Source organism: Triticum aestivum, chromosome 5D (genome assembly GCF_018294505.1).
Source record: "Triticum aestivum cultivar Chinese Spring chromosome 5D, IWGSC CS RefSeq v2.1, whole genome shotgun sequence".
Taxonomy (NCBI): domain Eukaryota; kingdom Viridiplantae; phylum Streptophyta; class Magnoliopsida; order Poales; family Poaceae; genus Triticum; species Triticum aestivum.
In genome coordinates this window covers 433,279,353-433,291,637 of record NC_057808.1, presented here as the reverse complement: position 1 = coordinate 433,291,637, position 12,285 = coordinate 433,279,353, and the positions used below count along the sequence as shown (strand labels likewise).

Here is a 12,285-nt window from a genome sequence, read left to right as displayed (position 1 = left end):
AAACAACAGTGCCACCGAGAGCTAGTTATCATTGTCGAGGCTTGGGGAAGTGGAGATATCCTAGATTAAGGGTGTCGAAGGGGGGGGGGGGGGGGGCACGGGAGTCAAAGGTTGCTCCAAACCTTGGGCATAAGGGCCATTATTTGCATGTTGACAATCCTAATAAAATGTGTTCACGATTTTGTTTCACCTTTTTATAAAAATAATCGAATTCAGGTTTGAAGGGTAATTTCGTATTGCCATGTACTCAAGAACGTGAAACAGTTTCTGTGTTTGGAGAAAATAGGCTGAAATAAATCATAACCAATACTTTTGTAAGGCACTAAATACGCTTTCTACCTACCTCTCTGTAAAAAGGCTTATGAGGATTTCCAAACTTTGAACCTTTTCCTACAAGATTTAGTGCTTAATGTTAACCTGCACAGCTGGCAATTCCCCTCGGGAGCAAATCTATATAAGGTTTCTAGTGGACGAGAGGGGCGTTTTAGCACCCAGGAGCGTATGCTCCTTGTTTTTAAAATTTGTTTTAAACGTATTTTAAAATGTCACGAAATTCTGACAAAATGTTCCGCGTGTACATCCCGACATTCTACGTAGTCACAAAGTTTTTTGAGGCATGGACCAACTCTTTCAGATAATTTTGTCCTTCAAGATTGGGCTCAGTGGAACCAAGATCTTCCCGGGTGCTGCCATGGTGTTGTTCTTACTGTTTATGTATCTTTGTTACTCCCTCCGTCCCATAACGTAGGACGTTTTTGACACTACACATAGTGTCAAACAACGTCCTACATTATGGGATGGAAGGAGTAGTTTCTTAGTTTCTTTTTGCTAACTTTTATGTAGTCTTTATTTTGTTTGTGCACTTTTTTGCGCTTTTATAAAACCCTTGCTTGTATCATTTAATAATTAATAAAATATCCCTAAAAAAATTATGCAACAGAGTCCTGCTGTTTTCCTCAAAAAACAAAAAACACTTCCATTTTTTTAAGCCGGCCCATCTTAAACCGTTTTAGGAAAATTATGTAATTATTAAATCAGTGGTTTTGTAGTTTAGTGTTCAAGTCGGATCAAACAGTAGCTAAGATATGGTATATTGGTGTATAATCAAATTTGTTTGATCCAAATAATCATGTCAATTGTACATGGACACATCTGTGTACATACTGTAGCACTATACAATTCTCAAAAAGAAAAAAAGAGAACACATTGTTTTTTATGCTCACACTCTCAATAAATGAACTAATGTATGTGCCTCACTCCTTGTTTCTTCGACTAATTCACAGTTAGGCCACCTACCCCATGGAGTAGCAACATTCTTTGAACGCTTGGAGGTTCTCTTGGAATAAGGGTACGAAGGCATCCACGCTGCCGTCGCCGAAGTTGGACGGCGCCAGGAAGAGCATCCCCTCCGTGGGAAAGTAGGCCGGCATGAAGTAGCTCGGGCTCCCCGTGCCGAAGTCCAGCTCGTAGAACGGGAACGTCAGCCAGCTGTCCACCTCCACGTCCGGGCAATGCGCGTCCTTGCAGACGGCGCTCCGCGCGAGCCCCTCCTTCTCGGCGGCGCCGGAGCTGGCGAAGTCGACGAAAGATTGGAAGTAGGCACCGTCCACCCTCGCCACCTCGTCGTGGATCACCTGGGCGGCGTGCTTCAGCGGCCGGTTCAGGAGGTCGCCCACCGTGGAGCGCGGGAACGCCCACAGGACCATGTTGCCGAAGTACTCCGCCGGCTGGCCGAGGCGGTGCCGCCCGTCCACGGACAGCCGGATCTTGGAGGTCTCCTCGGGGCTCAGGTCGCGCGCGCGCGTCATGGTGTGCCACAGGTGGGCGAGGATGGTCTCGAACCGGCTGAACGGCCGGCCGCGCCCTTCTGACGCCTTGGCGCGGAGACCGGCGATGAAGTCCTTGGTGAAGTGCGCCTTGTGGATGACGATGTTGTCGGCGGCGTCGGCGTGGTGACCGACCACGTCGGTGGGCGACGGCAGGTAGTACTCCCTGTTACGGTGGTCGTGCTCCACGCGAGGCGACGACCGTGGCTTGAAAAGGTCCTTGTGGTGGTGCACGGGCGGAAGGCCCATTGGGAGCCCTCTCGTGGCGCGCCCCCAGGCCACGAGGAAGTTGCTGGTGGCGTGGCCGTCGGCGACGACGTGGTTGGACGTGAACCCGACGGCGAGGGAGCCGCAACGGAACCGCGTGAGCTGCAGCAGCACGACTTCCTCGTGCACCGCCTCCAGGTCAGGATGCAGCTTCAGCAGCTCAGGCGTGGGCTTCGAGGGCACCATGTCGGTGAGGTCGGCGTCCACGGTCGCCTCAACCAGGCGTGCGCCACGGTCGTTGAGGACGACGGACGGCGTGCCATCGGGCGCCTCGCCAAGCTGGCCTGCGAAGGCGCGGTACTGGGCAAGGACTGTGGCGAGGCCGTTCTCGATGGCGGCCGTGGATGGCGCCGGCGCGGCGAAGGCGTAGATGATGGCCATCTGCATCTCGAACGTCACCCTGTCGAAGATGGACAGAGGAATGTACTCGGTGGCCGGCATCGGCGCTTGGCCGGCACTGTAGGCAGGCTTGACGAGCTTGGAGCTCAACACCTTGACCTCCATTGCTGTTTGTCGGGGCAGCAGTTTCTCTGTCGCTAATCAAGTTTGATCGGCGAGAATGATCAAAAGTTTGCAACAAGAGAGCTTATTGCTTGCCGTCTTGTACTCTTGTGTTCTGTGTATGATTTGGTGGTTGTCCTGATGCTGGTTGTAAGATTTATAGGAAGTCTGGAACACGCTCGCGGGAAACGGTAGCCGGTAGGTGAAATCAAACCCCCGTAAGTGTAGTTGAGACTTGACCTGGTCCGCCTATAATCCATGCTTGTGTTTTCACTAGTGAACGGCTGTTACCCAGAACGTGCAAACGTCACAATTTTTCTTCCTTTTGAAATTAAAAGTTAAATAGAATAGTTATTTCTTAGTCAAGTATAAATAGCCATCCGACTCAATATATGTATTATTGCTAGAAGTAATCTTTTGGAAATAAAAAAACTATTATAAAAACAAAAACACTAGTCTAGGAAATAACAAAAGTCTGGGAAATAACAAGCCTGTTTCAAGAGTTTGTCTCCAATAAAAGCATGTTGAGCAGTGGACAATGAGTTCCACAATGATATCACTCAATTTACGCACGACAAAGACTGAAAGCCAATTTCCTTGCCACGTGCCTATATGTCTTCGTTTCAGGTATCTTTTCCCTTTCGAAATTAAACATTAAATACTAGGATAATTATTTCTTAGTCAAGTATTAATAGCAGTCCGACTCAATATTTCACTTACCGCTAGAAATAATCCTTTCGCAATAGAACGAGAAATAACAAAACAGTTATAAAATATAAAATATATGGTTCAATGTGCAATTTTTTATCACTTCACATATTTGATGAACCTGTAGTGAGCTGTTATTAATTATGTTTTTTTTTGACGAGGGGAATGGCCCCATGTTTTATCTGTCGGAAACCATGAGTTCACCAAGAAGGGACGAAAAACGCAGAAAAGCGGGGAAAAGAACTATGGATGTTTGAGTTAGTGGTTCTGCTAATTAAGAATAAATTAGTTGAGGAGTACTTTTGCAATTAGCAGTGGGCACTAACGCTGGCGTTGATCATTAGAGTTTTGGCATTAGATAAGCATGGTTTTGCTATAGGCGGCGACCCCCGGTTTGCCAAAACAGATGGAAAATTTTACACTTATATGGTGCACTAGAAAAGAGATATCTACATACACATTGGATAATCGTGACTTTGCTAGAGGCGGCGAACGTTTATCCGCCAAAAGTATTGGAAAATATATATTCGATGGTGGTCGTAAAGGCATGTCTGCCTACACATGACGGTGCCTTAATCTGTGGGCACAAGTATAGTAGCAAGGTGCAAGGAGAGTGTAGCCGTATGTGAATACTTTTGAATGATCATCTAAATAACATGTCAAGAAATTGCAACGGAGAAACTGCCAATAAAGTACAAAACTTCTTCCACATCCAAATATAATTATTGCACCCTTCAGTAGACAGACAAACCACAGAATTCACAATAATAATCAACAAAACCACCTCGCTCAATCCGTGTTCAGTTTATAACGAACATAGAACAAAGGATACTCATCTAAACCATATCGCACCATCGCATCTCAGAAAGGGTAAAAACACAACTGAAACAATTAAGTACTCGCAACTCGCAAGTAGCAACATACTACCAGTATTTCAGTAAAGGTAGAACAAGCAGGCCGTTCGATTACATTAACACCATCAAACAAAATTTGACACAACTCCGCACTAGTGTATAATAAACCGAAGGTACCTAATACCTCCATACAGTTCAGCAACGACATAGTTTAACAACTGAGCTGACGACGCGTAAAAGGGAGCAAAAGTTAGAAAAACATATAAAATGTAGCCACTTTGATACCCAGCCCAAGGAATAGCAGTTCCTGCACAAGGCGAAAATGAAGACTTGAGATTCAACCTACAATAAACATGTGTCTGTAGCTCGAGCAATGCTTCACGGGCCATCTACAGTGCTTGCATCACTAAATCCAATTCGAGAGTGCAGTACGATATGTAAACTCCTCTCAGCTCCCTACAGCACAACCAATTGACTACAAGATCTGAGCTGGTTCCAACACTTTTGGATCTAGTTTTACAAAATCAGCATGATTTCAAGATTAACAACCCTATCCGATGAACACATCAATCATGTAAAGCACATCCCGCACCTGATCCAGTGATCGCAGGCAGCAACATCCACATTGACTGGCTTAATGCCTGCTGGTCTTTCCAATGCCTCGTCTTCCAGAGAAGAGATGCTTCGGTTTCAAGGTAGGGATCACGCGGTCTGCCTCCCCATGGAGAGCCTCCTTGTTCCTGTTCTTGACAGAGTCCCTTGACTTCTTGATGGCCTTCTTCTTTTGAGCAGTGTCCTAGAGCCCATCACCTGGCACGACCGCTTCAATTGGGCGGGATTTGGACTTAGACCTCGACCTTGTACGCAGTTTCTTGTCGGGATGTTGGCCATCAGCGTCAATAGCGTCATCACAATTAGCTCTGCTCAGTGACCTCTCACGCTTACGGCCTCTTGACTCGCTATGAAGTCAGTTCACAGCAGCATTAGGATCAACACCCATGGATGTGAGTTGCCTGCCCAATCTCTTGATTGTGAATTTCCTGTCTTTCTCTTGTTTCCTTGGAACAATAGGATAACTCTCTGTAGTACTCTTCTTCATCCTATGCTCCTAGATGACCATTGCCTTCTTCCTAATCTTACCCAATATGTCACGATGTTCTTCAGTTAATTTGCCATGGCTATCAATCATGAAAGCATCTTGAGCAGCTTCTTCTTCAAGACAAAGACCCTCCTCCCTTTGCAGTTCTTCACACCTTTCCAAGATATCTGGATCGAAGAAATCGGCAACATTGTGCCCATCTAATATCTCAGGGAGAATATCTTCATTCCATTCATCATTGGCCAATAAGTAATGCTTCTTGAGACTGGCGGAATAGACACCAGCACCTCCATTCTCATTCTCAAGGTCCCTCTCAAGCTTCTTCTTTTCCTTTGCAGCCACAATTGCTTGAGCTTCAAGAACAGCCTGATGAATGCAAGTAGGCCTATCTCTGTTGTCATGAGGCTTGGGCATAGAAACATGAAACCTATTTAAGAAGTCATTGATCTTCTTTGACTTCATCTTGATCTCCACTCTCTGCTCGAGAAGCCTCTCACATGCAGCATTTTTAACAGCCATCACACCCTCGTCTGTTAAGGCACTCATAGTCAACAAAACACCCTCTTCACTAGGATCTCCACCTTGAGGTATAGTCTTCATAGCCTCTGATTTCATCTCCATTACCAGCTTCATGTCCTCTTCAGAAGCCCATCAAGTGATTCATGAACAAGGATTTTATACTATGGAAGAGTGCAGCTTGCTGAGCAATAGTGTACCCACAAGACCCAGAGATATCCAAGAAGAACAGCACAACAACCCTCAAGTGGGCAAGAGCGGTGATACTGCACATTTGTATGATGTTCATGTCCTCAAAAGGCCGATCAAGGATCCCTGGAGTGTCAATCACTTGGTACCGAAGATATTTGTAATCTGCAAGGCCAACAAAAAGTCATTTTGTTGTGAAAGCATAAGGCCGTACGTCCACATCAGCCCTTGTAACCTTGTTCATGAAAGAGCTCTTCCCAACATTTGGATAGCCACAAATCAAGATAGTACGGTTGTTTGGGTCAATTGATGGAAGCCTGGCCATGTGCTGCCTGATCTGCTCCAGGTATGCCAAACTAGGACTGATGCGCTTTAGAACAGTAAACATGCGACCTAATGCAGCTACCTTAAGGCACTTGTACCGGTACAGGGTGTCTCCATACTTGAGCAGCCTCAGATAATCCTTGGAAATCTTTCCAATGATATTTAAAGTCGTATTGATCTGACCCATGAAAAGTTTGTAGTGATCCATATTGTACAACACATGAAGGAGATTGACATAGAAAGGGTGGATGTCATCCAGTCGGCGGAACTCGTCAATGATGGTGGACAACTTTTCATAGAAGTTCTGCCGAGTATAGAGAACCTTGCTCATATAGAACTGGCAAATGCGGTTGATAGCATAGCCCTTGTGGACAACAGTTGGCGTTTGCCTTTGCGTGCGGGACAAGATTATGTCGATGAAGTCCTTCCCAGGAGGGACAACAGTGATTTTCTTGAAATTATACTACACCATCTTGCCCGATGGAAAGATTGGCTACTTATTCCTGTAATACAAATATATGTCATGTCAATACAATACAGATAAACAGGTGAAAGAACTAATGCATAAAAACAGGTGCAAGCAAATGCAAGAAAGCACAATTTCAAGAAAAAAAAGACAGGGAGAAATCTAGCAATCACTACATAAAAATACTATCAACTTGTAATCATGTGAAGACAGTAGATTCATGCCCAGCATTATCAGTGCATCCTTGTTACACACAAGGAAAACTTTGATTTAAAAAATATTAGAGAATAGTCTCACACCAGTTTCTTTGTTGACCGTTAAATTTAAGCACAAATAGTTGGCATCACAACCCGAAGACAAACTCTGGACCCTAGACATGCACACCGATCTTACATGAAAGGAAAAACATCTATATAGCTACATACCAGCAAGTCAAAACCCTGTTTCTTTGTTGGCAGTTGAAAATAGTTTAAGCACAAGTATAATCAGTTGCATCACACCAGGAGAAATAAACCAAGCCCTGAACCACTCAAACTATCAATCAACACCTTATCTACATCAAATCGACCAACCTTATTGAGCCACTTGTTACAATTCCTACAGTCAAATAGGAGAGGCATACCGCAAAACAAATGAAATAATTGCTCTATTCACAAACTCTTGAGAGATTCAACCAAGGATAAGCATGGACAGGTTGAACTAGGCCACAAATCTACATAGGTAGTACAAGTCTAGAACCGCAGCCATCCGCGAGGATCATCGCAGGTGCACGACTATGCGAGACGGCCGACACGCGAGAATGAACGCATAGGGCGGATGGGAATGTCTAGCTACTTACGACTTGAGGCAGCGGTGGGAGAAAAAGATGCGATGACGGCTCGGGGAGTCAGGTGGCGGCGGCAGCGGGGGGGGGGGGACGGAGAATGCTAGGCCATTGCGTCTCTCTATGCGTGGGGCGTGCGTGAGGTCGGTCGACGTCTCTAACTGGGCTGAGAGTGGGCTGTAAACTCTGGGCCGGAATGTATTCGGCTACTTCGGCTAACCGATTTAAATTGCGCCCAGTTCAGACAAAAGTGTTCCTCGGACAATCAGCCAAAAGACTGGTTACCAGGAAGCTGGGTGTTTCATCAAGCCAGCTTTTCGGTCATGTATCGGTTTAAATATCATACCGATTGAAAAAAATTGGTTAGTAGCACAGAAAACCGAATTCTTATGTGCGTGTACTCGTAAAAACCAAAAATTGATTTATTCGGTGTCAGTTTCGTTCTAGTTTTTGTTTGGTCAGGTTTTATGCCCACTGTTGGGGATATAACTATTGAGTTAACCCGCCCAAGAGGGGACGGGTTAAGCCCATGGCGGTTTATCAAGACAAAGCCATGGAGATGCTGAAGATGGCGGTTCACTATGCAGACTCGTTGAGGGCCCGAAGCCCAAGGGCGACTTAAGGCCCAACAAGTGTAAACCGCCATCTAAGTATAACTTGTATTATAAGGCATGTATAGTTAGTCACCGAGCCGGACACGCTGTTTATGAGCCAGCCGGGACTAGGTGAGCCACGTGGTGTCAACCTGTGTATATAAAGGGACGACCCGGCGGCGACTTAGGGCAAGAAACAACAGATCGAAAGCTAGGTCAAGCGTATTCGCTACCTGGTAATCGAGACATAAGGAATACCACCTCAAACAGGATTAGGCCTTTACCTTCACCGCAAGGGGCCGAACCAGTATAAACTCCTTGTGTCCTTTTTCCCGTTTAACCCCTTTAAGCTAACCCTGTTGCGATGGCTCCATGACTAAGTCCTTCTGCTAGGACATCTGCCGTGACAATTCCACGATAGTTGGCGCCCACCGTGGGGCCAGCGCATGGTGGTTTCGAGTTCTTAAAGCGCAACTTCGAAGGGATCAAGGGAAACGCTGTGGGCTGGATGACCAAGAGTCGTCGCGGAAAGCTCTACATCGACGATGCAGGCTGGGGCCCCTAGGCCGGCTCAATCGAGTACGGGTACCGGGTCCCCTTCGGTGGAATTCATGTTTTCATCAGCAAGATCGGCGAGCTAGGCCCTGAGTCGGCATCCGCACCAACATCGTCGAGACGGCTGAGCATGCACGACCCGCCCGAGTTCAACCCGCCGTGAAACGTGCCTTCGTGGGATTTATCCATGGGGCGGAATCGGAGGATAGATCTGTATCTGGTGGTGAGACGGTCGTCTACTCTGATGGTGAGTCATCCACTGGCGAAACTGAATTGTTGTATCAATTGCAAGATGGCCGGCTTGAGGGCTATTCCGATGGCAACAGTATTCCGGACCCTTGTGAGCCGCCGAACAGGGTCGCGATTTTCATGGCTGGTAGCCAGCCGGCGCAGAATTCGACGACTGCGGCAGCGATGATCTCCGGGTCAGCAACAGCAATGGCAGCCGGGGCAGGAGTCCCTGTGCGCCCGCCGGCTCAGGTCTTGACCGACCTACTGGACAATCTGACAGCATTGTTAGCAGCAAATGTTAACCCGGCAAATCAAGATCAGCATAACGTGGAGGTTGCAAAATTGCGTGACGAGATAGCGCAAGCCAAGGAAGATCTGGTAGCTGAGAATGCTAGGATAACTACGGAGCGAGCTGTTTTGGATGCTCAGGCACAGCGGATTCAAGCGGATTCTTACCGGCTCACATTGGATCAGAGCGCTTCAAACGAGATTCTAAGGAGGAGACACCGGAGTCGTCTACCCCTGGTTTACGATCCAAGGAATCTTTTCAATACACCTGGAGCGGGGACCAGTAACCCGCCAGAGATAAATTGGGTGGTAGCCACGACTAGGACCAGAGCCCCGGCTTAGCCGCTCACCACAGATCCGTCTCGTCTGAATAAAACCCCGCCACAGTATGTGCCAACACCACCGGGTCATTATTCTATCTGCGGCGACACGATTGGCGGCTCTCCCAGTTGAAGGCGAGTCTCCAACTGCGATTGAAACAAGGAGGGCTAGAAAGCTTCTTCAGACAGCACTGGTACAACAGGAGGCTTATTCATACAGTCATGAGAGGATTCACTCAACTCCTCGCCCAAGCCGGAGTTATAGCAGACACATTGACTCGCCGGCCGTTTCAAGCAGTGACACGCGCCATAACCAGCCTTGTAGACATGACCCGGCGTGTGATGGTGCTTAGGATTTGGTGGACCAGGGCAGAGCACGTCGAGAGGCTGAGCTAGCGGCTCAACAAGCGGCTCATCAGCATCCTCCGGTTTATCCGACAACTTCGGTGGAGATAGGTGTAACCTCCTGAACCTTGGGAGTACCATGTTTAGTACCAGCTTTACGTAACGTACGTTTGCCGAAGGATTTCAAGGGTCCTCGTAAGGTGCCCAACTACACAGCTGACTTACCCCCTGAAGCATGGGTTGAGAGTTATGAGATGGCGATGGAGCTGTTGGATGTTGACGATGTTGCATGTGCTAAGTACTTCACCGTGATGTTGGAAGGAATGGCCCGTACTTGGTTGAAAGGGCTGCCAGCCAACTCCATTAGATCATGGGCCGAGCTAAAAGCCCGGTTTATCCAGAATTTTAAAGATACGTGCAAGCAACCTATGTCAATTGTGGATTTGGACGCCTGTGTTCAAGAAGTGGGCGAGTCAACAACCAATTGGGTGCGCCGGGTCTCGGCTATCCTGCACTCATCGAATCACATCAACGCCGGCTCAACAGTCTTAATGTTAGAGAAGAATTGTCGTTTTATGCCCCTTAAACAGAAGCTTGGGCGGCTTAAGTGCCACTGTAATGATATGGGGGAACTCATGGTGGCTCTTGTCAAATATGCTGACTTTGATAGTACCAAGGACCCCGAGTCTGATGAGGAAAAGCCGGGTAAGGGAAAGAAGAGTAGCGGTGTGAAAGGGCAGCAGCGTGGCAATGGTAAGCGCAGAGCTGATGGGAATTTGGACTTCGTGGCTAACACTGGCGCGCGGAATTATAACCAGCGGTGCAAGGGAAGGCCGGCTCAGGCTGAAGGGTCAAAAATCAACCTCGAAGCATTGTTGAATCAGCCGTGTCCGAAGCACGGATCGCATGAGAAGCCGTCCTCTCATCTATGGAAGGATTGCTACATCATGAAAGAATTCAGGAATTCCCATATTTTCCAAGATAATCATGGGCCGGGCGGCGGCTCAGGTTCCGGCACTCATGGTCCGGGTTACGGTTGTGGCGGTTCTAATTCTGGTTTCCAGGGCCAGGGGAATCAGGGCAATCAAGGTGGTTTTCATCAACAATCTGGTCAGGGGACTCAGCAGCAGCAGTCTGGTTATCAAAGTAATCCGAAGCAACTGAATAGTGGGCAGTACCACGTCTTCACCACAAGTTTATGCAAGTGGGATCAAAAGCTCCGTAAAAGGGTTGTAAACGCCATTGAGCCGGCGATTCCCCGTTACTTGCGATGGTCTGAACAACCCATTGTGTGGAGTCGTGAAGATCACCCGCCCCGGGTTGATAATCCGGGTCACTTGGCTTTGGTGGTGGCGCCTCAGGTTGGAGGATACAAATTCACTAAAGTACTTATGGATGGAGGTAGCAGCATTAATATCCTCTACTATGATACTTTCCGTCGTATGGGGTTGACTGATAAGAATCTTAAGCCGTCCAATACTGTTTTCCATGGAGTGGTGCCTGGTAAGTCGACGTATCCTGTAGGCAAGATTGCTTTGGAAGTGTCTTTTGGGGATGAACATGACTCCAGGGCTGAGACGCTAATCTTTGAAGTGGTCAAGATTCAAAGCCCGTATCACGCTCTGTTTGGACGGCCGGCTTATGCCAAGTTCATGGCACGGCCTTGTTATGTTTATCTACAACTCAAGATGCCAGGTTACAAGGGGACCATCACGGTGCATGGAAGCCGGAAGATAGCTTTGGAGTGTGAAGAAGGTGACGCTGCTTATGCTGAGTCCGTCTGCGCAACAGAGGAATTGAAGTTTTATAAAGACAATGTTGACCCGGCAGATATGGCATCTTTGAAAAAGCCAACTACAGAGCACGATCAGGTCTTGAAGTTTAAGTCGGCAGATGGCACTAAGCTAGTTGATTTCGTTCCTGGCGATTCATCCAAGTAGTTCAGCATCAGTGCTAATCTGGATCCGAAATAGGAAAGCGCACTCATCGAGTTCATCCATGAGAACGGGGACATCTTTGCATGGAAACCTTCTGACATGCCAGGTGTACCGAGGGAACTCGCTCAGCACACTCTTAATATTGATCCAAAATTTGAGCCAGTCAAGCAATTCCTTTGTCATTTTAATGAAGAGAGGAGTAAGGCCATTGGTGAAGAAGTGGCCCGGCTCTTGGCGGCTGGGTTCATTGTTGAAGTTTTTCATCCTGAGTGGTTGGCTAACCCGGTGTTAGGACTTAAGAAAAATGGCACTTGGCGTATGTGTGTGGATTACACAGATTTAAACAAGGCTTGTCCGGCTGATCCTTTTGCTCTCCCCCGTATTGATCAGATTATTGATGCTACGACGGGTTGTGCGCGTTTGAGTTTTTTGGATGCTTATTC

At 47.4% G+C, this 12,285-nt stretch overlaps 1 protein-coding gene and 1 pseudogene across 1 annotated transcript; both read right to left on the bottom strand.

Moving 5' to 3' along the window:
* Positions 1-1,091: 1,091 nt before the first annotated feature.
* LOC123125308 (putrescine hydroxycinnamoyltransferase 3-like) lies at positions 1,092-2,705 on the bottom strand. The gene has a single exon (XM_044545822.1). The coding sequence runs from the start codon at positions 2,595-2,597 to the stop codon at positions 1,293-1,295; it is 1,305 nt and encodes a 434-aa protein (XP_044401757.1). The 5' UTR covers positions 2,598-2,705; the 3' UTR covers positions 1,092-1,292.
* A 2,085-nt stretch (positions 2,706-4,790) lies between these two features.
* Positions 4,791-6,756, bottom strand: LOC123120819 (nucleolar GTP-binding protein 1-like; annotated as a pseudogene).
* Between the last annotated feature and the right edge of the window lie 5,529 nt (positions 6,757-12,285).

Coding starts and splice junctions, on each gene's coding strand:
- LOC123125308 (XM_044545822.1), bottom strand. CDS start 2,597: ATGGAGGTCAAGGTGTTGAGCTCCAAGCTCGTCAAGCCTGCCTACAGT.